At 41.0% G+C, this 27,529-nt stretch overlaps 1 protein-coding gene across 1 annotated transcript in view; it reads left to right on the top strand.

Moving 5' to 3' along the window:
- The window catches only part of PTPRR (protein tyrosine phosphatase receptor type R), a 276,888-nt gene that overhangs the window by 154,210 nt on the left and 95,149 nt on the right, over positions 1-27,529 (top strand). The window contains 2 exon segments of the mRNA NM_001132350.1: positions 3,850-3,960; positions 16,398-16,666. Of these exon segments, the coding sequence (NP_001125822.1) occupies positions 3,850-3,960; positions 16,398-16,666 (380 nt within the window).

Raw genomic sequence — 27,529 nt, 5'->3', positions numbered from 1 at the left:
ATTTGAATCAGAAATAAGGAGCATATCATGAAGGACAGAGGGATTATTTGAACCTTTTGTTTGAGTACTCCTAGAAGGGGCCAGGCATTACCCTTTGACCTTTGACCAGAATCTCTAAATGCAGAAACAGGGAAAAGCTGTCTGTAGTGAGCAGGCACCCCAGTGGGGAGGTGCTTGGTATTAGATACAACCTAAAGAAGCCCTGCAAAAATATTGATTGATAGTTGCTTAAAACTGGTGAATGCTATTCTGTGAGTTTTCTTACATCTTTATTCATTTTTTCTGTGGTTAATCTTTTATAACAACTTATACCTCAACCCATTTTTTCACATTTTAATCTTAAAATTATAACATGGCAACATATTCATTAACAGAAAAAAAGGATCACTGGTATTTTGGCTTTTCATCCTTTGCATGAATTATAGAACATCGTGAATGATGTCTCAAAGCATCTATTCCTAAACTTACGTTAATTACTTTCATGGAAGGATATAGTTTTTTATGGTTTTTTCATATGCTTGATTTTTTAAATTGAAAATGACTCTTGAGAAACAAAAAAAAAAACAACTAGAAAACTGTTTTTGTTTAGTTATTTGTTTTCATTTGTAATCTGTTTCTTAAAGAAAAAGACATTATTTCTTTTATATATTTGTATATGATATCTAGAACATTATAGGCACTCATACAGATAAAACTAGACCTCCTCTTGCCTAATAAGTAAAATCCCAGGAAAATAAAATTAAATGTTTTTACAAAATGAATTAAATACCTATTAAAATGGTAAGTTCTGTGTTGACATTTTTAAAAATGATTCAGGAATTTTTTGTTGTTCAATTGCAAATTACTCCAGTTTCCAAATCTTATATTTCAAAGGAGAAAGTGACCTCCTTTAAATAAAAGTCCAATGTGCTGACTGATACCTTCATGAAATATTTACAAAGAAAAAAAGCCATTATATATAAATGTAAACAATAATGTGTGAGTTTAATGATTATTCCTTCAAACTAGGAACACTAGCAGTAGTCTAGTCTAAATTAGTGTAGACCTAGCCATACAGTGCTGAGGAGCCATACAATCAATATTAACCTGTATTCGACCATTCAGAACAATTGCTCACATCGTGCACAGTACAGTGGAAGCTTGGCATTTATCCAACAAAGCCATATTGTTATAGGATACATCTCATTTATCTGCCAAGTCAATCAAATTAACCAGATACTTTGTAACATTTGCACTTCATTCTTATTCTGTGCGCTTCCCCTCTCTTAAAGATGTGTATCTCCTAGATCCTCTGTATCTCTGAATCATCTCTCCTAGCATTTGGGACCTCCTTCTGCATCTGAGATCAGAATTGATTAAAATATTTAAAAAGAAAGAAAGGACAAAAGAAAGAAGAATGAGCTATAGTGCATCAAATTATTAAACAGGATATAGAGAAGCCATTGTTAACTATACAGAAAACTGCCCAAATTTTAAATAATAAAACAAAACCCATCAGCTTCTTTCACTGCAACTAAGTTAAAGGGCAAAGCAATGTAGCTATGAAATAATAAAACATAAAGATGATATCGTGGCATTGGCTTGACCCAACAACAGAGCCTCTGAATTATTCACCCCTTGGCCCCTGACAAAATATAAAAAGCATGGGGTTAACCCTATGCAAAGGTTAGATTGAAGATTCTTGTGAATTATAGTCTTTTGATTTGTGAGCTCTTAACTACAAAATTTCCATTTATTACCCTGCCCTTATCAAGTTTTTCAGATCTCTGTACAAATATAGTAGTGTTCAGCAGGAGTAGCATGACTCAGAAAGAAATCTATTTACCAAGAAAGTGCAGTGACTAAGTTCTAGGAGTTTAAAACGTGTCTTTCTAACTGGGAGTGGGGGATGGGAGGGTGGGAGTTAATTCTTTCATCCTTACTGCTTCAGTTGAAAAAGAAAACAAAATAGGTTTGTCTTAAGCAGAAAGGAACATGTTGATATTCTAGGAGTTGTAGAACTATAGCAAGAAAAAAAAATGAACCAAATCGGGTTAGGAACACAAAATCTCTTTCCACCCACCTAACCACCCCTTTTTATCCAAATTTTACATGGGCTTAAGCTCAACTCCCTATACTTAAATTTGACAAATTTATGCTGCCTACTTGAAGGCTTAACTAGTTTGCTTTTATAGCAAACAATGGATGCTATTTTGTTGCCTGTAAAAAATTCATTTCCATATTTATACCTGATTTCTGCAAGAGTTTTCTTTTCTATTAGTTTCCAGCTATGCTTATAGAGACATTGGAATTTAAAAAAAAAGATATGGCTGACGTCAAAGAGGTGAAAGAAAATTTGTCACTTGAACCCAAAGTTGTTTTGCAGCAGGATACTTGGTTTCTAATCATTTTATCAATCAAGTGTTTTCAGATTCTCCATCGATTTATCATTTATATATCTTTAAAATACATATCTAAATCATTTCTTGTATCTATGCATCTATGTCTTAGAAAGTAGGCCAGTTACTATTATACTATAATTAGTGAGCACATTGATGTTTTACAAGTAAAGGAAATAGAATCCTGATTACTTTAGCATTTAATAAAGGCTTTCTCCAAATAATTTTTGTAATCACAATTGAACTCAAAAATCTTTTCTGTTCAGCCTTGCTTATCTTCCCACCAAAACACACTTGCATTCCAGAATGAAAGTTCTCATAAAATATTTTTCAAGGTAAATTTTTTGTCTGATTTATAAATGTTGGATATATTTTATTTTTTAAAAGCCTTAAAAATAAATTAGCAATGATTTCAAAGTTCAGACACCTACAAGACACGTTTTACTCCAGGCCTTCTTAATCACTGGAAACAATATCCAAGGACAGATATGTACTCTCACTAAAGGGAATAAAAAGGCAACCTTCAACAAAATGAAATTTTAGATGAGTTAAAGCATTTCACTTGATTTAGCCTTTACATGTTTTTTCTAATCATGGACTATTTGGTTTCAAGTTAGTTTCGTTAACTATAAATCTATACTGTCACTAAATTATACAACTTAATTTCATTCTAAGAATGGATTTTAGTCAATGTGCTTCTTTAAAAAAATTAATGAAAGAGTCATGCACACTTTATTCATGCTTCTTTTCTGCTCTTCCACCCCCAAAGTGGAACAAAAATGATACAAATAAAAATAAACCTGTGTATTCTACCTTTTATTACCAAATAATTCTGAACTTTTTAATGTTCACTATTACTTTAGAAAAATATGTGATATTCTAACAACATATTGTTGAGATGATATTTTAGTCAGGTTTTGACAGCAGAGACTCTATTTAAAAAAAAAAAAAAGAAAGATGTGATTAAAAGAAAGAAGGAAATAATGCTGGCATTGTTGCTGTATTTATTAATGCACCACAAGCTTTTGTTTGCACTTGTTTCACTTTTGTTTAAAAGTAAAGAACGATAGTATAGCACGTAATCCAAGGTGCTGATGTTGTGGGAGGGGACCTAAAACAGAGTAAGGAAATCAGAAACAATTTCCTCCACACAGAAAAGAACAGAACTCTCTTACCTATGAACCAGGTAGTTTCCAAGAGAGACGCTGAGGGATATTTAGAAAGCCTGGGACCTGCGGATGCCATGTCAGGCACACTTTCTCCTGTATAGGAGACTAAATAATCTCTTGATATATAAGGATGGCAGTCTGTTGTCTTAGAACAGTTTGAGAAGCAGCTCTGGCAGCGGGGGGTGTAGGTGTGTTGCACTACACTGAATGGAATAAGGCTAAAAATATGTTTAGTGTCTGATAAGAACGCCAGTTTTCTCAAGCTCTCATTTAACGTCGGACTTTCTGTTTTGCTTTTAAAGAAAAATGTTTTACAAGGGCAACATGAAGCGGACAAAATCTGGAGCAAAGAAGGATTTTATGCTGTTGTCATTTTTCTCAGCATCTTTGTTATTATAGTAACGTGTTTGATGGTAAGTTTGCTTCTTTGTATATTTTATCCTTTGCTGAGCCCACTGCTTGATATTAGTGGGTACATTGCCATTCAAATGAATGTTAAAATGCTTCGGAGCAGAAGCAAGACTATGATCCTGTTAGATTAGGAGTATTTCATATCTGACATCAGAGCGATTGCTAAAGGAGAGCTTATGGAATTAAGGATGCTGACCTGAATAATAAGGCTGTAATTGCAATGCAGTTTTTAGTAACTTGATCAACTCTGAGAATGAAGCTTTAGAAAGTGATTTACTGAGGTCCCTGAAGCCCTCAAAGTCAGTAAAGTCTCACGGGCACACTTTGGGTTTACTTTATTTCTCCTTTTATATCATCTTTATGGAACTCAGGAAAAAATTTAAAAAGAACTATGTCTTTGAGACAAGATTACTCCCTAAGGAATGGTTGATTTCCTTATTTTTAAAAGACCTTGAAACCATTCTATGAAAAGGAGATGATTACACCCTCAAAGGCTAAGTTAGTTAGACTACTAATTCATTTTTAAGGTGGATAAATAGTACAAAAGTATAAATGTATATGCTGGAATAGCTCGGTAAGTAATAACGTGTAGCCTTTAAAAGCATATTTCTAATTTAAAAAATAGAACCCAAAACAAACTTAACCCACTAAATTAAGCAGTACTATTTGGCATTGAATGAATTAACGGTATCTTTAGGGTAGAATAAGATGTTTCTACTCATTTGAAAATTTCAAGATGTAATATAATATTTAGAGTTTACAAATAGGTTTTAATGTCCTTTTTCCCTGTGAGCTATATTCTTTTTAATTTTGTACATTTAAATAAATACTTCTTCCTTAGTTTTTAAGTGCCCCCCAAAAGACATTATGTTACTTATTTCTCTCCACAATCAACAATGTTGCTAAGTGTTTTATTGGATTTTGTTTATTTCTGCTTCCCCTACTGGGAAGGGGTTACTGTTAGAAAGATTGGGGCTCCGTCTGGAAAGACAGAGGCTGCATGGGCTAAACTTAGAGGATATAAAACAAGCACAGTCTTAAACAGGGTGAAGATAAGCATGTTTTCTAGAGTTTAAAATATGTGAAGTAACAAGAGTACCCTAAATCTTCCATCATAATGAATTCAGAGGTAGCTCCTATGGGTCAAGCATTAAGAAAAAAAAATCTAAGAATTGTGACTCAATAAACGAATAATTTAGAATTGAGTAAAAACTGATTTTTATATTTCACATGGCAGAGATTAAAAGGAAAGAATTTTAATGAGAGAAAGTTGGAGATTTTTGGAAATTATGGCAGAGTCTTCTGGGCATCTCTGTTTTAAAGGACGTAGTTCTTTGTTATGGTTAATTGCACTTTAATAATACGCGATTCTTCTTTCCTTCCTACCGGAAATCTCAAGTGCTGTTCCCTCTCTTGTCAGTCACAATTAGGGTGTTTTTCTGCTTTGCAGATGAGAAAGGATAAGAGGAGGGGGAGAATAGAAAGGAATTGAAAGTGATAAAAGTGGAAAATATTCAGGTGATCAATGGATGTGATTCAGAAGAGCAAAGGCAAGGATAAAAGAAGGGAAGTGGGAAAGCAGATTTGTGCCCAGCCTTTGAGTACTAAAGGGCAGCAGAAACAGAGCAGAGCTTGCTATTAACATATAGAATGTGTTTCAGATTCTGCATTTCTAACTCAGGGCGTGCTCATGTACTGAATGTAACTAGATAAATGCCTGTGTTGGTCTTGTGGCAAAAGGACCTATAGTAGTCACACCCTCAACCACTTGGGGCCAGAGGATGACTCTCCTTTCCCAATATTTGCAAAACATCAATGTAAAAGTCAGAAACTTAGGGAAGTCGACTCCAACGTTATTAGAACAAATCAAGAAAGGAGCATTTCAGAAGTATAGGTGATTGCTCTCTATTGGGTTAGCAGGTGGATTCATCTATTCATTCAATCAACAGATTCCTGCAGAATATTCTCTGTGGGCCTATTTGTTGCTGGTGCTGTGGGCAAAGGAGAAAACAAGACAGATAAGATCCCTATTTTCTTGAAGTCTTTACTCTAGAGGGAGACATAGAAAATAATTAAGTTAATTTTAAAAAATCAAATGGTGAACATGCTATGTGATTCCAACTATATGACATTCAGGAAAAGTCAAGCCTATAGAGATAGTGAGAATATCAGTGGTTGCCAGAGATTTCAGAGAAAGGGAACGATTAGGTGGAGGACAGCAGATTTTAGAGCAGTGAAACTATTCTATTTTCTGTAATGATGAATACATGACATGAATTTGTCAAAACCTGTACAATGTATGAAGAGTGAGCTCTAATCTACACTATCTACACTGTGGACTTTAATAATAATACATCAATGTTGGTTCATCAATTACAACAAATGAATTACACCAATGCAAGATATTAATAGGGGAAAATGAAGAGGTAGGGAAGAAAGGTATATGATAACTTGGTATTTTCTGCTCAGTTTTTCTGTAAACCTAAAACTACTCTAAAAAATAGTATATTAATTTAAAAAATCAAATATTGATAAGTGCTATGAAGAAGAAACCATAATAACGAGTGAGTGGAGCAGAGCAACCTGAGATGTTTGAGACCTACGGGTGAATATGTGAGTAAAGGACCCCCAGGCAGAGGGTACTGTGGGTGCAATTAGAATAAGCTTAGCCTGTTCAGGCTCGAGGGGAAGAATATTTTAGGCAGAGCCTTGATGTGATCTGCTGTGTGTGTTTAAAAGATCACATTTTCTTCTGGTAGAAAGTGGTGGTGGACAGAGGGTGGGGCGAATTGTGGAAGGAGGAGGATCTTTCTGGAGGCTTCTGCAATATCCCAGTGAAGAAGATGCTGGTGGCATAGAACAGGGGTGGGTGGTGGGGATGGAGAGAAGTGAAGGATTGAGATCTATTTGAAAGTAGAACCGACAAAACTTGCTGTGTCCCAATTCTCAGCAATGGGGGTAAAATTAAGGATGACTCCTAGGTTATTTGGCTTCCCTGCCTGTGTGGAAATGTTCTCATTTCCTGGGAGCGGGACACGTTGGGAATGGGGATGACCATGTTCAGATAGTTCTTAAACAAATGAAAGAAATAATTAGATGGATTTCAAACACTATCTTAAATTTTAATTTGAAGGAGTCACTTTTAAAAGTAACAGGGGGACCAAGTGCAGTGGTTCACGCCTGTAATCCCCACACTTGGGAGGCAGAGGCAGGGGAATTGCATAAGCCCAGGGGTCTAAAACCAGCCTAGGCAACACAGTGAGACCCTGTCTTTACAAAAAAAAAAAAGGGTTTAAAAAATTATCCAGGCTGATGGCACATGCCTGTAGTCCCAGCTACTGAGGAGACTGAAGGGAAGGAGCACTTGAACCCAGGGATTTGAGGTTACAGTGAGCTATGATCATACCACTTTACTCCAGCCTCGGCTACAGATTCTCTGCCTCTGAAAAGTATATAAATAAAAACAAATTCTGAAAAGTAACAGAGGAACAGGCAGCACACAGACAGGAAGTTCATATTCACAAGAAAAGAAGTACTACCTAATAGGATTAGCACAAAGCCAAGTTTATCTGATGGAACTTACCACAGAGGAGTCAAGAGTTCATGTTTAGGGACATGTCAAAGTGATTATCTAAAATAAGCTCATCTTTCTAAGTGTTCAAATTATTTTGATAATAAGCTTGATTTAAAGTAAGTGTTTCACATGCATTTCTCAGTGATACTTGTACTATCACTTTCGTGATTCTGAAACACATGTATTCCAACTCTGTTTCCCATAGTTTTGTTGATTCCATGACAAAGGAAAGATATAACTCAGAATTTTCCCCCTGGCATTGATTATATTTATAAAAAATCAAGTGCTTCCATTTGCATTGGCATTCCTACATGCCATAGAAATGAAAAGCATGAGTTTTATTATAAAATTATATAGGTAAATTGCTGTAATGGAAGGTTGTATGTGCTATGTAACAACAACATAAGACTTGGCAACATTTTTGAAAAGTGGCATATTGTTTACTTTCCTTAAAATACAAAAAAAAAAAATGTTGCCAGGCATAAAATTAGACAGGCATGACATTTTCAAATATGTGACTTATTTAGCACCTCACAAATGTGAATGTGCAGTGGGTGGAGCGACAAATAGAAAAATACAGTTTTCCAAGAAAAAACGTGTGGGCAATTTCCAATCCATTCAGTCTGTTTTAGATGAAAGAAATTTACTAAGAGGAATTAGTTCTTAAACTTGAACAAATAATAGAAAGAACACCATTTATCATCTAAATTAGACATCCAAATGTCCTTACAGGTTTATTAACAAGTACAAAGACATTTATGAAATGTAGCTAGAGATGTCTACAGGCCAGATTGCTTCTGGAAAGCAGTTTTAGAAATCACATGAAAATAGTTGTTTGGATCAATAAAAAACACTGGCATGTTAGACCCATAGGAGAGTCATCCATATGGGAGGGAAAGAGTTTCTCTAGTTGTAGTCTGGTAGCTGCAGCAAGAAATCCTACATTGAACCACCTGCTATAGCCTTAACATCATGTAATAAATACTTGTCAAAGGTGGACATAATTTTCTCATTTGTTATATATAATCCCTTGGGACAAAGGGAACTAGGACCAGATTCCTAACTGGAATGATTGGTTAAGTAGGCATATATCTCAAATTAATTCTCAATTTTTTTCTGTATTAAGAAGAATACAACTGTCTTAATAGTAATAACAATAAAAATTAGTTTCTTCCATTTATTGCACACTTATTGGTACTAAACTGGTACTAAATTTACTGCAGTACTAAACGCCTAACGTATTTTAGTTTCCTAATTTTACTTATGAGAAAACTAAGATTCAGAAAAAATAAATGACTTGACCAAGAACATGCAATGGGTGAGTATGGGGGTGGCAGAGTAGGAAGTGGTAAAAATTCAAACCCAAGTCTATCTAAATTGAAAGTCGGGGTTCTTTACCATAATTCCATTTGTTTTCATAAAGGAGTCAAACTGTGGTTGTTGTTTTTTGTTGTTGTTGTTGTTTTTTAGTCTTATCACTCTGTCTTGTGAACATATATTTCTGGCCACAAATAACTCCAGTAGTAGCAGATGCGAATGGCTGTATTTATCAGAGCCATTCTACCCAGATGGAACTGGTAAATGTGTGCCACATTATACCTCTGTGCTGTGGGCACACCTCTATTTTTGCACTTAGTACTTTGTACTGAACATAATTTTTACACATTTATCTTTTCTGGAATCCTATGAATTCCCAGAAGACAGAGTTCTGTGTTACTTTTGCATCTACAATATCTTGTTTATGTAATGAAGTAGGGATTGACTCAGGATTATTAAATTAAAAGACTGAATGAACTCTTTCAGAACTAATTGTAAAATACTGTAAAGAACAAATGTTAAAGACTAGTGGTTGGTGGCATCGTTTTGAAATCTGAACACATTGTAATCCAAACAGAGTGTTTTGTGTTACTCATGAGATTTTTTTTTTTTTTTTTTTTTTTTTTTTTTTTTGCCCCACAAGCCACAAAAACCAGCAAGTTTTTATTAGGGATTTTCAAAAGGGGGGGGAGTGTGCGAATAGGTGTGGGTGACAGACATCAAGTACTTAACAGGGTAATAGAATTCACAAGGCAAGTGGAGGCAGGGCGAGATCACAGGACCACAGGACCGAGGTGAAATTAAAATTGCTAATGAAGTTTCGGGCACCATTGTCATTGATAACGTCTTATCAGGAGACAGGGTTTTGAGATCAACCGGTCTGACCAAAATTTATTAGGCGGGAATTTCCCCTTCCTAATAAGCCTGGGAGCCCTATGGGAGACTGGAGTTTATCTCACCTCTGCAATCTCGACCATAAGAGACAGGTACGCCCCGGGGGGGGGCCAGTTCAGAGACCTACCCCTAGGTGCGCATTCTTTCTCAGGGACGTTCCATGCTGAGAAAAAGAATTCAGCAATATTTCTCCCATTTGCTTTTGAAAGAAGAGAAATATGACTCTGTTCTGCCCGGCTCACCGGCGGTCAGAGTTTAAGGTTCTCTCTCTTATTCCCTGAACAATTGCTGTTATCCTGTTCTTTTTTCAGGGTGCCCACATTTCATACTGCTCAAACACACATGCTGTACAATTTTTGTAGCTAACGCAATTATTACAGGGTCCTGGAATGATATACATCCTCCTCAACTGACAGGATTAAGAGATTAAAGTAAAGACAGGCATAGGAAATCACAAGGGTATTGACTGGGGAAGTCCGTGAAATCTTTACAATTTATGTTTAGAGATTGCAGTAAAGACAGGCGTAAGAAATTATGAAAGTATTAATTTGGGGAACTAATAAATGTCCATAAAATCTTCACCCCAAGTTCTTCTGTCATGGCTTCAGCCGGTCCCTCCGTTTGGGGTCCCTGACTTCCCGCAACAATTACTGACCTAACCCTGTGGCCAAGCATTTAGAGGACACATTGTCTCACTTGATCCTCACAGTAACTCCAGGAGGAAAGACATGTTATGCCTACTTTGTAGATAGGAGATCTGGGGAAGTTACTGCTGTCTGCCAGGAGCTGGGAATAAACCCAAGCTCCAAACCGTTTGTAAAACTGCTCTGTTCCCAGAAAATGAGTAGTGAGGTATGGGGGAGATAATACCACCACCTCTCAGCTAAAATTCTTTTTTTTTTTTTTTTTTTTTTTTTTTTTTAATTTATGAAGTATTTATTGATGATTCTTGGGTGTTTCTCGGAGAGGGGGATATGGGAGGGTCATAGGATAATAGTGGAGAGAAGGTCAGGAGATAAACACATGAACAAAGGTCTCTGGTTTTCCTAGGCAGAGGACCCTGCGGCCTTCTGCAGTGTTTGTGCCCCTGGGTACTGGAGATTAGGGAGTGGTGATGACTCTTAAAGAGCATGCTGCCTTCAAGCATCTGTTTAACAAAGCACATCTTGCACCGCCCTTAATCCATTTAACCCTGAGTTGACACAGCATATGTTTCAGAGAGCATGGGGCTGGGGGAAAGGCCATAGATCAACAGCATCCCAAGGCAGAAGAATTTCTCCTAGTCAGAACAAAATGGAGTCTCCTATGCCCACCCCTTTCTACACAGACACAGCAACAATCTGATCTCTCCTTCCTTTCCCCACACTTCCCCCCCCTTCCTTTCAACAAAACCGCCATCGTCCTCATGGCCCGCTCCCGATGGTCGCTGTCTCTTCGGAGCTGTTGGGTACACCTCCCAGACAGGGCGGCCGGGCAGAGGCGCTCCTCGCTTCCCAGACGGGGCTGCCCGGGCAGAGGCGCTCCTCACTTCCCAGACGGGGCCGCCCGGGCAGAGGCGCTCCTCTCCTTCCAGATGGGGCGGCCGGGCAGAGGTGCTCCTCGCTTCCCAGACGGGGCCGCCCGGACAGAGGCGCTCCTCGCTTCCCAGACCGGGCGGCCGGGCAGAGGCGCTCCTCGCTTCCCAGACCGGGCGGCCGGGCAGAGACGCTCCTCACTTCCTCCCAGACGGGGTGGCGGCCAGGCAGAGGCGCTCCTCACCTCCCAGACAGGGCGGCTGGGCAGAGGCGCTCCTCACTTCCCAGACTGGGCGGCCGGGCAGAGGCGCTCCTCACTTCCCAGACGGGGCGGCCGGGCAGAGGCGCTCCTCACTTCCCAGACGGGGTGGCCAGGCAGAGGCGCTCCTCACTTTCCAGACGGTGTGGCGGCTGGGCAGAGGCGCTCCTCCCTTCCCAGATGGGGCAGCCAGGCAGAGGCGCTCCTCACTTCCTCCCAGACGGGGTGGCGGCCAGGAAGAGGCGCTCCTCACTTCCCAGAGGGGGCGGCCGGGCAGAGGTGCTCCTCACTTCCTCCCAGACGGGGTGGCGGCTGGGCAGAGGCACTCCTCACCTCCCAGACGGGGCAGCCGGGCAGAGGTGCTCCTCATCTCCCACACGGGGCGGCCTGACAGAGGCGCTCCTCACTTCCCATATGTGGTGGCAGCCGGGCAGAGGCGCTCCTCACTTCCCAGATGGGGCAGCCAGGCAGAGGCGCTCCTCACTTCCTCCCAGACGGGGTGGCGGCCGGGCAGAGGCGCTCCTCACTTCCCAGACGGGGCGGCCGGGCAGAGGTGCTCCTCACTTCCTCCCAGACGGGGTGGCGGCCGGGCACAGGCGCTCCTCACCTCCCAGACGGGGTGGCCGGGCAGAGGCGCTCCTCCCTTCCCAGACGGAGTGGCCAGGCAGAGGCGCTCCTCACCTCCCAGAGTGGGCGGCCAGGCAGAGGCGCTCCTCACTTCCCAGAGTGGGCGGCCGGGCAGAGGCGCTCCTCACTTCCCATAGGGGGTGGCAGCCAGGCAGAGGCGCTCCTCACTTCCCAGATAGGGCAGCTGGGCAGAGGTGCTCCTCACTTCCTCCCAGACGGGGTGGCGGCCAAGGCAGAGGCGCTCCTCACCTCCCAGACGGGGCGGCCGGGCAGAGGCGCTCCTCACCTCCCAGACGGGGCGGCTGGGCAGAGGCGCTCCTCACCTCCCAGAAGGGGCGGCTGGGCAGAGGCGCTCCTCACTTCCCATATGGGGTGGCAGCCGGGCAGAGGCGCTCCTCACTTCCCAGACGGGGTGGCGGCCAGGCAGAGGCGCTCCTCACCTCCCAGATGGGGCAACCGGGCAGAGGCGCTCCTCACTTCCTCCCAGACGGGGTGGCGGCCAGGCAGAGGCGCTCCTCATCTCCCAGACGGGGCGGCCGGGCAGAGGTGCTCCTCATCTCCCAGACGGGGCAGCCGGGCAGAGGTGCTCCTCACTTCCTCCCAGACGGGGTGGCGGCCGGGCAGAGGCGCTCCTCACCTCCCAGATGGGGCAACCGGGCAGAGGCGCTCCTCACTTCCTCCCAGACGGGGTGGCGGCCAGGCAGAGGCGCTCCTCATCTCCCAGATGGGGCGGCCGGGCAGAGGTGCTCCTCATCTCCCAGACGGGGCAGCCGGGCAGAGGCGCTCCTCCCTTCCTCCCAGACGGGGTGGCAGCCGGGCAGAGGCGCTCCTCACATCCCAGACGATGGGCGGCCAGGCAGAGGCACTCCTCACTTCCCAGATAGGGCGGCCGGGCAGAGGGGTTCCTCACATCCCAGACGATGGGTGGCCAGGCAGAGATGCTCCTCACTTCCTAGACGGGGTGGCGGCGGGGCAGAGGCTGTAATCTTAGCACTTTAAGAGGCCAAGGCAGGAGGCTGGTAGGTGGAGGTTGCAGCGAGCCGAGATCACACCACTGCACTCCAGCCTGAGCACCATTGAGCATTGAGTTAGTGAGACTCCGTCTGCAATCCCAGCACCTCGGGAGGCCGAGGCAGGCAGATCACTCGAGGCCAGGAGCCGGAGACTAGCCCGGTCAACACGGCGAAACCCCGTCTCCACCAAAGATACAAAAACCATTCAGGCGTGGCGGTGCGCGCCTGCAATCCCAGGCACTCGGCAGGCCGAGGCAGGAGAGTCACAGGAGCCCGAGGCAGGGAGGTTGCAGCGAGCCGGATCATGGCAGTACAGTCCAGGTTCGGTAACAGCGGGAGACCGAAAAAAGAAGGAGAGGGAGACCGAAAAAAGAAGGAGAGGGAGACCGAAAGGGAGAGGGAGAGGGAGAGGGAGAGGGAGAGGGAGAGGGAGAGGGAGAGGGAGAGGGAGAGGGAGAGGGAGAGGGAGAGGGAGAGGGAGAGGGAGAGGGAGAGGGAGAGGGAGAGGGAGAGGGAGAGGGAGAGGGAGAGGGAGAGGGAGAGGGAGAGGGAGAGGGAGAGGGAGAGGGAGAGGGAGAGGGAGAGGGAGAGGGAGATTTTTGAATGAAAATTTTAAGCTGCAAAAAAACTTCATCGAATTTTTTTAGCTTCCTCCCATTTCTGTGTTCCTCTGGTTTTTTTTGTTCCCACTGTTATTTTCTTTCTCTTGCTATAGTTTGAGTTTTACAGCTCCTCTCATTCAATAATCTGTTCTCTTTTCCTTTTTTAAATTATTACATGACTTTATTCCAGTCCAAGAGTCAAACAAGCTCTTGGAGATGAAGGCAAAATGTTGACTTGCCATTGCTACGGTAAGCTTTTAGGTCGAGTTTTTCAACAAAGTGAATTCCCATAGAGAAATATGAATATGCTATATTCCAGATCTCAATCTGTGCAGAGAAACATCTCTGACACACTTTTCCAGATGCTTTTGGAAAGAGGTTTCAAAGAAGGACATGAGAATTTGGGGGAAACAATAGAGTTGAATGATCACATGCCTGGAAGTCAGAAAACTCGGATTCTAGGTTTTCTTTCCAAACCTCCATAACTCATCCAACAGCTCAGGACTTAAATGTGAAATGAGGAGATTACACCACAAAAATTTTATGATCCCTTACACCAGGGTTTTACCAACAACACTACTGACATTTTGGAGTTACTATTTCTGTTGGCGGGGGTGTGTGGGGAGCCTTTCCAATGCATTGTAAAGGTAGTTAGCCTCTGCCTACCAGATGCCAGTAGCACCCTTTCCCTTCTCCTTCCCCCACATCCTGAAAATATGACAACCAAAAATACCTCCAGACACTGCCAAACGTTTCCTGAGGGCAAAATCCCTGCCAGTTGAGAATCACTGCCTTATAGCTTAATTTCATGACAACTACCCTATTGCCAAGTAGCAATCCCTTCCATTTTTTCCATAATTTTTCAGACAGCCCAATCTCTTGAGTATTTTTAAACACTATCTTATATACATCACACATTCTCCAGGTTCTACTTTTCGCTAATTAAAGATGTAGAAATCAGTTTGTACACGTACTACATGGAGACAGGTTGCAAAGTTGACCTGTAACCAGACATGAAGTAAACAGATGACTGATTGGAAAATATGTTACAAAGGTTTCTCATCAAAAACATAAGCTCATGAATGGTAAGGAAGGACTTTGGACTAGACTTTGTTTTACACTAATATAAATCATAAAATCAACCTTTCAAGAATAATTGAGAAGGTCAAGATTTCCTTGGCTTTCCCATTTTCATTGTTCATTCATATTTCTCCAAAATCCAAGTGTAAACAGGCAAGCAAATGTTCTGATATGCATATTATATTTAGATGTGAAGAGCTTAAAATATATAATATATGCCTTATCTTCTAAGTGTATTTTTGTAAAGGTACAGATATATTTGTTTCTTCATTTGGGAAAATAACTTTCTTGCAACTAAAACAATATTTTAAATTCTGTTGCATCATTGTTTAGTAATTAAATGTTTAGCTGAACACAATAAGCCTAAAATATATGTATCATCTGATTGATACTGTTCTAGTGCAGGTTTTGTTTTTATACCGTGAGGGTCATGGAAACTGAAGAGAAGCAGTAAGTTAAAAACCTTAGACACTATGCACATGATAAAGGCATTCATCTTCAGTCTTTTCCATCCTATAGCTTAAAGAAAACACATTACACTTGCTTGAAAGTAATTATTATAAAGGTGAGAAGACCTTTTACTTAATATCAGACTTCTTTTCTTTCTCATTCATGTGATTAATATTTGTCATGTGAATATTCCAAATCCACCCTTTTTTCAAAATTTAAGCTTTAACTTTACCCTACCAGAGTCAATGAATACCATCAGTATAAAAGTTTCCAGATTACAAGGAGGTAGACTGACATAAAAAACAATAAAATGTCTTTCTTTTCTTAGGAGTTCAATGTTTAATATGCATTTCTAGTTCTATCTCGTAGGTGCATAGTCTTTTTCCCTTAAGGGAGAGCTTGAGGTTGCAGTGAGCTGTGATCACAGCACTGCACTTTCGCTTGGGCAACAGAGCCAGATCCTGTATCGAAATAAAATAAAATAAAATAAAATAAAATTAAAATTAAAATGTAAGAGGGCAAAGTGGTAAGAATAAAAATTCTGGTTGTCCAAATTATTCTTTCATAGATACCCTAAATTTAATTTGTCAAGTATTTACCAGATACTCAAGTTGATATATGACTAATGCAGAGATTTACCAACATAACAAACTGTGGTTTATGGCATAACTATTATTTTATTTATATTTGCAGGACTACTTTTTTCTACCAAGCCATGTTGGATGCATATCTCCATTTCTATAAATGTCATAGACCTGTGTTTTACGGTTATTCCTTCTATAAGCCTACCATTTCCCCATGTGACCAAACTAACATCTGGCATTTTTTATAAAATTGGTTAAATTTACTTTTGAATATATCTTTGTGGAACAGATTCATGTGCACAATTATTTGATACGCATGTGCAGCATAACTGGAAATACCAAGAATACTGTCTTGAGAAAAATCTCAATACCACGAAACTGAGAAATCATCTTCTAGAGGGCTTTGTTTACTTTATCGTTAAGCCTTTATTTTGGTTTGTCTGCCCAGGGTGGGGTGGAGGAGATCATACTCTGTTGTTTAGTGTGAGAAAATGTGACAGGAGTTTTTTATATCTCCTTCTATAGATTCTTTACAGATTAAAAGAAAGGTTTCAGCTTTCCTTAAGACAAGATAAAGAGAAAAACCAGGAGATTCACCTATCGCCCATCACATTACAGCCAGCACTGTCTGAGGCAAAGACAGTCCACAGCATGGTCCAACCTGAGCAGGCCCCAAAGGTACTGAATGTTGTCGTGGACCCTCAAGGCCGAGGTGCTCCTGAGATCAAAGCTACCACCGCTACCTCTGTCTGCCCTTCCCCTTTCAAAATGAAGCCCATAGGACTTCAAGAGAGGTAAGAGCTTGTTCTGTATACCCTACGTGTGGCTTTTTATAAAAAGAGTATTCATCAACTAAAAAAGAAAGAACTAGTAATGATTGACATAATTGGGTAGAGTTGTTCACCACTAAATGGACAGTCAGATGAAGTAGTGTTTCTTGTCTCCCAAAGGAATCCAACTGTGTTAGATGAAATCTGTTAGATATGTATGTCTGATTCTGTTAAGCTTGTCTAGATTCAAGATGGTGTAGATCCAAGCAAAGTTCATCTTCAACTACAAGACAATTTCTAGCTTATTGAGGTTCACTGACCTCACAAGATGCTATCTTGTTTAATTGTCATGAAACTCTGGTAGGTAGAAGACTGAGAATGAACTCAGAGTGTTTCCTGCAAAAGCCCACATTGTCTGGAGTCAGGCAGGAGCCGATGCCACGGATTAATTTTTTTTAAAGTTTTAGCTCTGCATTTTTTAACCACAATAAACATTCAGTATCAAGATCCATGACATTGGATGGGCGCAGTGGCTCACGCCTATAATCCAAGTACTTTGGGAGGCTGAGGTGGGTGGATCACTTGAGGCCAGGAGTTCAAGACCAGCCTGGCCAATATGGCAAAACCCCATCTCTACTAAAAATGCAAAAGTTAGCCAGGTGAGGTGGCGCATGCCTGTAATCCCAGCTACTTGGAAGGCTGGGATGTGAGAATTGCTTGAACCTGGGAGGCAGACGTTGCAGTGAGCCGAGATAGCATCACTACACTCCAGCCTTGGCAACAGAGTGAAACTCTATCTAAAGAAAAAAAAAAATCCGTGACATTATTTTTGTTGCCTTACCTTTTTTGTGATGTATTATACATGTGATTCACTTTATACTGATACATTTCCATTGAAAGCAAATCCAATGTAAGAAAACTTGGATTTGCAAAATACATAAATGAAAGACTAATTCTTTGCCTCTCAAAAATATTAAGTAAAGCTTTCCCATGGTGTTTCTTAAAATAAAAAGCTTTAATTTTATATTTAAAATATGACTTGTAGTGTATCCAACTTTGAACACCAAGATAGTGGGAGAGTAAGTTCTCAAAGTAATATCCCAGGTTCATTCTCCTCTTATTTTACTATGTCTCCATTTTCTAACCCCATATATTTTGTTGCCTGAGGTTTTTAAATCACATATATAAATTTTGAATATATTTCCCATGATATATCACAATGCCCTATGCAAATAGTTATGGTTTACACACACAAACACACCCTTCAAAAAATATAGCTTGGGGTTTTAAGAACTGCAGAGTACAAAATTGATCCTTCATAATTATTTGAAAGTATTGCCAAGGAACAATGGATGACATAAAAATAAAGGAATGTGTTTATCTCTAAAGGTCCTTAAACACTGAACCCTTTGACTCCACAACAGGAAGAAAATAGAGATTGATCAAGTCATTCTTTCCACCTCCTCCCCTAAAATACCTGTGGTTTCTTGACGGGCAATGTGGGTCTCCATGTGACATTCACTTACATAGCTATCACTAAATTGCTTTTTGTGATTCAGTGTGGAAAGGTAGACAAAATGGAACTTTCTCCCTAAGGCTAACTGGGAGTCAGGAGAACTGGATTCCAGACCCAGCCCTGCCATTCCTGGGTTTAGTGGCCTCACCTGAGTCATTCACTCATCTGGACCTCATTTTCTTCTAAAAGATGAAGAGGTTTAACTTGATTTTTTAGCTCTTTCTGTTTTTTTTTACTCTGGTTATCCATATTATTTTTGTGCTTTTATGTTTGCTTCAAAGAGGAACTTTGAAGCAGAGACCTGAGCATCAGTGATGAACGAAGGGCTGGTGGCAAGAAAGGTCTGCAGGCAATAACAGGCCATGTCATCTATAGTAGAATGAAGGGTCATAATAAAACTGATTAAAAGTCAGACAAATTTTTATTATCATCATGCACTACCAATTCTAAGCAAGGTTGGTATAAAATTGCCTAGGGAAGTAGCCATTCCCAGCATCCTGCCCTCTGTAGACCACTGCTGGACATGTTGGTCTACATGTTGGTTTAAAGGAGTATAAGGTTAAATATTCACTTATTCATTACATTAAAGTGAATCTTTGAGAAGGGCGAATACAAGGACGGAATCATACCCATCTCTGGTCCACGTGGGGGATTCTAGCAGAGCAAGTGTGTAATCAGTGTTAAATAGATTCTCTGTCCCCTTATCTACAACTTCACTGCATCCCACACTTCACCTCCTACTTTCTTCCACCTCAGAGCAGGAGAAGACTATTCTCTCCACAAGGGCTCCAGGTCATTCCCCTCAACCCTAGTAACTTCATCAGTTTTCCTCCTCTACCTTCAACTGTACCTTCTTTGCTAATGCTGTTCCCTCAGCATACAAATAGGTTCTTTTTTGTATTAAAAAACTCCCTTAATCCAATGCCTCCTCTGGTTATTGTTTTTCCTTCCTTTCTCAAATACATGTCTTAAAAGAACAGAGTGTACTTGCTGCCTCATTGTTCTTCTCCCACCTTTCATTCTCATTGCTTCTTTCACATCCTCGATTATCAAGTTAATTATCAATGGTCTCACTACCAAATCCAAAGCACATGTTTCATTTCCCGTCTAGCACTAATAACTATCTCCTTTTTAAACTTCTCTCCTCCTTTGGCCTCAAATATATCATTTTTCTGTTTCTTGCGTGGCTACCTTCGGTCTTCTCCAGATTCCCTTCTCTTGTTAACCTCAGAGTTTCGTTCTGTGTCCTCTTCTCTCCTCCCTGAGTCACCCAACCATGGCCACTTCTTATCTTACTACCTTTTGGGGATTCCTGAAAAAGTACCTTTAGCTCAATCTACCTTTCTGTTGAAATCCAGACCCATATTTTAGCTCTGAACTCTGTGTCGCTACTCTGACCTTTCTTAAACACTACCAACTTAAAACATTCAGAAATGGAACTCAAGACCTTCCTCATCAAATCATTTCTCTTCTTTTTAAATTGTGAGTCTCTGAAACCAGTAATATCCTCAGCTCCTCCGTGTTGTTTTTCCCCCTCCCCATATAGCCGAACATTATGAAGACCTGGCACCTTCTCCCAGCTGTTCCCTCCATCCAACCCCAATCCCACGGAGAACTCAGGATCTCCCTAATTCTAGCCAGTCTCCTCCTGGTCCCCACCTCAAGTTCTGTTTTTTTCCAGTCCACTCTCTAGACCTCTCAAACAGTGGTTTTCTAAATTATATTTGAGTGTTTTTCTCTTTATAAAATTCCTCAGTGTTTCCACACTGCCTTCAGGAAGAAACTGATAACTTCTACTTATGAAATATGAAGCCCTTTCTGATCTGGCCTTTGGCAGCCTATGTTCACCCCTATTTCCTGCTAAACATCCCCTTGGATTCATCCCGCTACTTGGACATTTTTCCAGGTACCATGCCATTCTCTTTTAAGCCTAAGAATTAATACTTGCCTAGAACCTGTCCTTTTCCCTACTCCTCCTTGCCCTTGAAAATTACCACCAATATAGTGGGCATGAATCTGGGTCTACAAATCAAAACAAGAAATGCAATTTTATTTTTCTGTAACTCAACCTAAGCTCTTTTGCTAGATGCTGTTTCACCTAAATGGTAGAAACTCAATCTCAGCCCTTTTCTGATTCACCTAACCTACTTCTGGTTTCTTAGGGTTTCCTCTACGTTTTAAGGAGACTTTCTCAACATGAAGAGTAAGGCCCCCATCTGCCTTGATGTCATCTGTGCACATTGTCGTTCTGCTAAAATGCCCATTTTCTCTTTGGTTCTCATAAGTATTCCCAGGACAGTTGCCACCATGTTGTTCCCTGTTGCTATTCATGCAGCCCCTTCATTTCCAGCAGTTGCTTTCTCCTTTTCTCTCTCTCTCCTTCTTTTTCAGTTGTATCCAAACCACTCTTAGATGCCCAAGAATCATCTCACTGTTCTACCCCAAATGGAGGCATAGGAAAACCTGGGCATATCTAAGACATGATCCCCCAGAAACACTTTCCAGCCATTTCTCATGGCTCTACCAAGGATCACAGTCCTCCTATTGAGGTTCCCCCACTTCCCAGGGCTCAGCGGTGAAGGATCCAGGGTCTCACCTGCACCCACAAAGCAGCCGCTCTAACACTTCACCCTCCCCTGAGCCCACAGGCATTTTCTTAGGCTTTGGGAATAGAAAACCCTACTCTGGATTATTTCATATTCTACCTTATCTGACATCCACACCCCGAGATGCCACCTTCCACCAAAGACCTGGCCTTTAGTACACAAAGCCCATGACAGGACTCAAATTTCCCTGCTTTCTGCTCTCAGATTTCTTCAAATGCAATAAAACACCAAAAGACCCTGGCAGCCCAAATACAGCAAAGGTCCAAAGGTGAAAGTGGGAGTAGGAATACAGGGAGGGGCATTTATGTATCACTTCCTCTTGGAAGCCAATTTGAGGCTCCCTCTACCTCCTCCTCCTTCCTCCAGCCCAGTACTGATTCAGCTACCTCTTCTGTATGGAAGTTCCCCCCTGCTTTAGTTCCATAACCCAGTGTGCATACAGTATTTATAGCACTTCTTTGTTGCCTTTAAGTTCTGGTTTACTAATCTGTTGTAGCCAATAGACTCTAAGCTTCTTGAGGACACATATATGATTGAATTGTCTCCTTATCTCTTACATATAGAACATAATTTCTGGAAACCAGGAGCTCCTGGAGATAAATGCCTGAATGAGTGAATTAACCCATTAATGACTCTTTTTTATGACTAACCTCAGGTTAACTCCCAGTAGTTACTGGGAAACACTTTGCCTATTCCACCATCCCTTCCTGTTCTATTCTCACTCCCATTTTTCTACCACAATTCCCTGCCAAGATGGCATAATGAAGAGTTTTAAGAGTGACCAAATTTGAAGAATGTACAGTGTTCCATGCAGTCAGAAAAAATTTCTGGCAGTCTTAAGCCTTAAAATTTAATTTATATATATATATGTGTTCTAATGGTGCCTTTAAAATAGTCTCATGTTTAATAGCTCTCCATCTTTTGATCCTGGAGTGAGGTAATAATCTTCGACTTGTTGCATAAAAGTATGGCTTCATTAAAATCACCAGGAGACTATAAAGGCTGCATTATAAGTCACTTGTCCCAATCTTTTGGATCATGTCATATAAATTTCTCATCCCTGATTGGGAGAATCTATCACTTTGATAATATTAATCATAAAATATAAGTCTAAAATTAAAAGATAAGTCAAATAAGATCTAGAGACTAAATGGATTGCTTAACTGAGTATAAAGAATACACTCTGAAATTACGAAGATTAAAGAATCTTATAAAAAGAGGAACATATTACCCAGGCATGGTGGTGCACACCTGTAGTCCCAGCTACTCAGGAGGCTGAGGTGGGAGGATCACTTGAGCCTGGGAAGCAGAGGTTGCAGTGAACTGAGATTGAGCCACTGCACTCCAGCTTGGGTGACGGAGTGAGACCCTCTCAAAAAGAAAAAAAAAATGAGAAATATAGCAATTCAGTCTTCTTTTCTCCCTTTTTCCAACTAATCACAAAGTCATATTGATTCTTGCTCCTCCAACTTTCTCATTATTGATTATCTCTTTCTGTAATCATCACCTTGGACCCAGCTCTCATTACTTCATGATTAAATTGTTGTGTCATATAATTATACAAATGATATTAGGACTAATATATGTAATATGTTTCATATATATTATTTTATTTCATCTTATCTGCCTGCATCTAATTCTCTTTCCCCCTTCAATAGTCTTCAGGTTTATCTTGCTATAACAATCTTTCATTATCATACTTTGCTGTGCAAAAATCCCCATTTGGCTCCATTTGCTTACAGAATAAGGCATAGACCATCTTGTTGGGCCTCAGAGGTCCTATACCATCTGGCCCTGATCATTTGCTCCAAAATCCATTTGCTACTACATCCCAAAATAAACCTTCTATTCCATGCTCTCTGTTTCCATCCCCATCCCCCTCTGTGTGCTGCGCTCCTGTCCACATTTGCATTTCTATTTGCCTGGTCCTTCCTCTTCCCTCGGCCTACCGATCTCTAGTCTCCAGAGCCCAACACAAAACTTACCCCCTACCACTGGCCATGTAACCTATTCGCGCCCACAGTGATTTATAACACCTATAAATTCTCATATATACCACTCCTCTGGCAATGATTTTAATTGAACAATCATTCAGAAAGGGACTTGAACTGGTTTTTAAGCGGTTTGTCTTACGTTTTCAGCAGATGACAAGAATTTTAAGAACAGGTACTATGGCTCGAGATACTCTGTGTCTCCTGTGGTTCCTGTAAATCCTGGAACATAGTAAACACTCAAAAATATTATGGAGTTAATTAATGTTGCTTCGCATCTGAAGATCTCATCTATTTCTAAAGAATCTTCCATAAGAACCAATAGCTTAATGATAAACTATAGGCCTGAGTCTCAGCTAATACTACCCCTGACACTTATTAAATAAGTGGCTCAACAGATTAATTAAGTCCTCTGTAGTATAGTTTTCCCAATCTATAAAATAATATCTGCTCCACCTTCAAAGGATACTACAAAATTAACAATCAATACAAAATGGCATGGTGTCTTTGAGAAGGAAAAGGAAATCTAATATTCTTTTTGTTTTGTTCTCTGATTCCATTTCACAAGCCTACACTAGGTCAGTTATACTTTTGAACTCAGGAGTTGAAGCTCATTTTCTACTGAACTGCTACAGTTGAGCCTGTCGTATAACATTATATTTTTAACTGTCAATTGACATAGTTTTGCTCATCCTATTTGTAAATATACAGTTACATGTAATTTATAAGTACATACTTATAAATTGGACATTAAATGTTATCTAATAAATAACAGTATCAAATTAATCAATTCTGGTCTAACAAATGCATTCATTTCCCGTGGTGAGTCCAGGTATAAATTCAAATGCTTGCTCTGTAACTACTACATATATAAGTTGGAACCTGTTTATTCACCTGTATTGAGGAGCATAGCGTGTGCCTTGCACAGCTCTTGGGACAGTTAAGCTACATGACAAATGTCACGTGGCTGGCACAGTGTGAGGCCACAGTTAGTTCATGTTCCCTCTCGTCTTTTGTCCCATCCTTGCCCTCCCAAAATGCTCCACTGATCACTCTAAGGGAAACTGTATACATGCTGAGTTCCAAATTCCCATTAAATGAGGAATCACATTCAAACTCTAGAAAGTACATTTTCTAGAACTTATGAATCTGAAAGATTCTGCACATTTTCCCTTGGGCTACTATATGACTAATGGCCAATTTTATGGAAAGGAAATCAACAGACAAATTGGATATGTTCCCATTATTTCCTCATTTTTCTCACTTGATTTTCTATTACGAGTAAACACTGTGCAAGGAGAGATAGAGAACTGTCCAGGAAGGAAGGGTGGCACATTGTAATGTAGCACTCTCCATCCTGACTTCATTTCTCAGTGATCAGTTGGTGGGCCATCAGGACTATGATATTAATGGGGTGTTTTTTTCTATCAAAACGGAAGTCTCAGCAGGCCCCCAAGGGTTGCTGATATCCAACGAACCAACATTCGCTAACTTTTCTTAAGCTGTACCATAATACAGTATACATGTTATGATTTACAATAAATACTGTGCAAATGATATAACACCCAGGATTGTGAGTCTAAAGGTTTCCTTAGGGTTGCTGAGCTTGGGAGATTTTTATCAGAACTAGAAATTTGTCTGCAATGGTGGAAGCAAAGAAAAGACAGTCCATGCCATGAAAACGTTGACCATTCTACATTCAAACTCAAAGACTTTGTGTATTACAATTTCCTCCTGGCAAGGCAGAATGTCCTGATGTCTCTGCCTTGCTTTCCCTAGTAGAGGTACATTTTGATGCTTAAAGATTTTAATTTGGAGAATCTTTAATCACTCCTCCACTGATCTCTTTTTGGGACATATGAGTAAAGAGAAGGGAATAGAATTAATATGACTGCATATCAGAGCATAAAGTTTAAAAAATACCCTGGAAGTTAAAATCTATATTCATGGCTGTAGATGGTGGCTTACGCCTGTAATCCCAGCATTTTGGGAGGTTAAGGCAGGAGAAACACTTGAAGCCAGGAGTTTGAGACCAACCTGGGCAACATAGTGAGACCCCGTCTCTACAAAAATTTTTTAACAAATCAGCCAGGCATGATGGTGTTTACCTGTACTCCCAGCTACTTAGGAGGCTGAGGCAGGAGGATATCCTGAACCTGGGAGCTCAAGGTTGCAGTGAGTGTGTCGCACCACTGTACTCCAGCCTGGGCAACAGAGCGAGACTTTGTCTCGAAAGATAGATAGGTAGATAGATAGATAGATAGATAGATAGATAGATAGATAGATAGACAGACAGATATTCATTAAATAGACCCATCATTGAAAATGGATCCAACTCTCTCATTTTCTGTCAAATAAAAATGGGGCCCAGCATCTTTCTCTTAGGTCTTTGGTGAGGTTCTGTAAAAGCACAGCCTGAGACAACGGCTCTTGTCCAACTGATATTGAGAAGATGCTCTCAGGGGAAGCCTATTAGGAAAGCAGGGCAAGCAGAACAGAGAAGAGGACAAGCAAAGAGGTGGTGGTAGCAGCCATCTACCCTCAGCCTGATTGCACAGGGATCTCTGAGCATGAGTGGCCCCTCATGGACAGTTGTCTCACCTTGAGGTGAGGGGGCTGAGCCACTGCACCCTCATGCCAGCCAACCACTGACTCCAGGTCACCCAGGGGTGGTGGAGGCATAACTTCCTAGGCACCTCTGGCTCAGCAACACCCATCAGCTGAGGGGGCTGCTCCAGCGAAGTGGCAGCTGGGCACCACTAACAGGCTACCCTCCCAGCAGTGGGGGAGAGGAGGATGGGGCACCAGCCAGAGAAAGGCAACCTGGGTGGGGCACCAACAGCATTACTGTACTTGCCAAAGGTCGCAGCAGAGCTAAGTTTACACTCCAGGTTCCTTTGATCTTCCCAGGCCATTATACACGTACCACACGGCCTCCTTCAAATAAACACCATTCATTCTATTGGAACCTATGACCCAGCCCCATTGAACACAGTCTATCAACCATGACTCAGTTGCTCAGCCTGACAACATGAGGGCTTATAAACATAACATATAGCAAACACGTAGAAGTAAATTCCAGTTTAGCTGCAAATAACATCAATAAAAATAACAACTCAGTATGCCCTGTTGACCCTTCACATGCATTATCTCATTTCACCATCCCAAGGGACTTTTTATCCCCTCCTTAGAGTGGAAACTCATGCTCAGAGAGTATAAGTTATGGCCCTAATAACTTAATAGTAAGTCACTAGGATTGTGAGGGTGACAAATAGAATGCAAACCCAAGCAGTATTGCTCCAGAGGCTGTATTCCTAATTAATAATAAATTGTCATGCTTTGGGGGTTGGAGGAGGCGTACACACCTATAATCTATGGGAAATAAATTTTAAAATAAACTACGAATCAGTATATTTAGCAAGCAGGTATATTATGGAGTGTCACACTGTTTTTCCTCTTAGCAAATTTTATGCTTGGCTTTCAGAATATTTTTCAGATTTTAAATCAAGCAAAGTGCAATTTCATGAGGTGGATTCAAAACACTCATGACAGATAACCATTTCACTGCCACTCTAGAAGCACATTGTCTGTCTCAGTTTTTTCCTTAATCTGGTTGTTGCCATTCTGGAGGCCTGGTGGTAATCTGACATAAAGGACCAAGAGGAAGGCGAACACGAATAGAGCAAAGAAGCCAAAGTGAGAGGGCTATAAGGCAATAATTCAGAAAATTCAAGTCAGAAAAGGATGGAGGGGTCTCCATATTGTTCAAACATCCTGGATAATAACTCGTCCACTTCACTGTGTGTGTGATTGTCAGTGGAGGTGGCAGGAACAGCAGAGAAACACATGGTCATGCCTGCCACCAAGCTGCTGCCCATGCTGCTGTAATAGAAGGATGCAGAGTCACAGCTGATGGGTTGGGCACTAACCTGCCACCTGCCAACCACTGTGCTTATGTATGATCTCAGACAACCTTCACAACATCCTGGAGGCAGGCAGTATTTCTATGCCCATCTTGCAGTTATGCTAACAGAGAGACTTAGATAAGTAATATGCTCAATGTCACAAAGAAATAAAAATCTAGCCAAAGATACAATCTTGACAACCTGCTTACAAAGTCTGCACATAACTACCATGTCCTACCTTTTTCTAGATGATACAGATGACAAAACTTTAATCTTCTGATATGGTTTGGCTATGTCCCCACCCAAATCTCACCTTGAACCATAGCTCCCATAATCCCCACATGTCATGGGAGGGACCCAGTGGAAGGTAACTGAATCATGGGGGCAGGTTTTTCCCATGCTGTTCTCATGACAGTGAATAAGTCTCATGAGATCTGATGGTTTTATAAAGGGCAGGTCCCTTGCACATGCTCTCTTGCCTGCTGCCATGTAAGACATGCCTTTGCTCCTCCTTCACCTTCTGCCACGATTGTGGGGCCTCCCCATCCATGTGGAACTGCGAATCCATTAAACCTCTTCTTTTTTATAAATTACCTCAATCTCGGGTATGTCTTTATTAACAGTGTGAGAACGGATTAATACACCTTCTAACATTTTTATAAAATATTTTCATATTCTTATACTTGTATGGGGATGTCCAGAGCTGAAGGAGGCACTGGAAACATGCACAAGCCCTTCATGAACAGTGAGCATCAAGCTGTTCTCTTTATTTGTCAGATTTTATGTAGGTAGATTGGAATTCTGGAGGGTTAGGAACAAAATTTTCACAGGGTTTTTTATTCTAAAAAAATAAAAGACCCCACAGGAAT

This window comes from Pongo abelii, chromosome 10 (assembly GCF_028885655.2).
Source record: "Pongo abelii isolate AG06213 chromosome 10, NHGRI_mPonAbe1-v2.0_pri, whole genome shotgun sequence".
NCBI lineage: Eukaryota > Metazoa > Chordata > Mammalia > Primates > Hominidae > Pongo > Pongo abelii.
The sequence above is the reverse complement of the archived record's forward strand: the minus strand, read 5'-3'. Positions and strand labels throughout refer to the sequence as shown.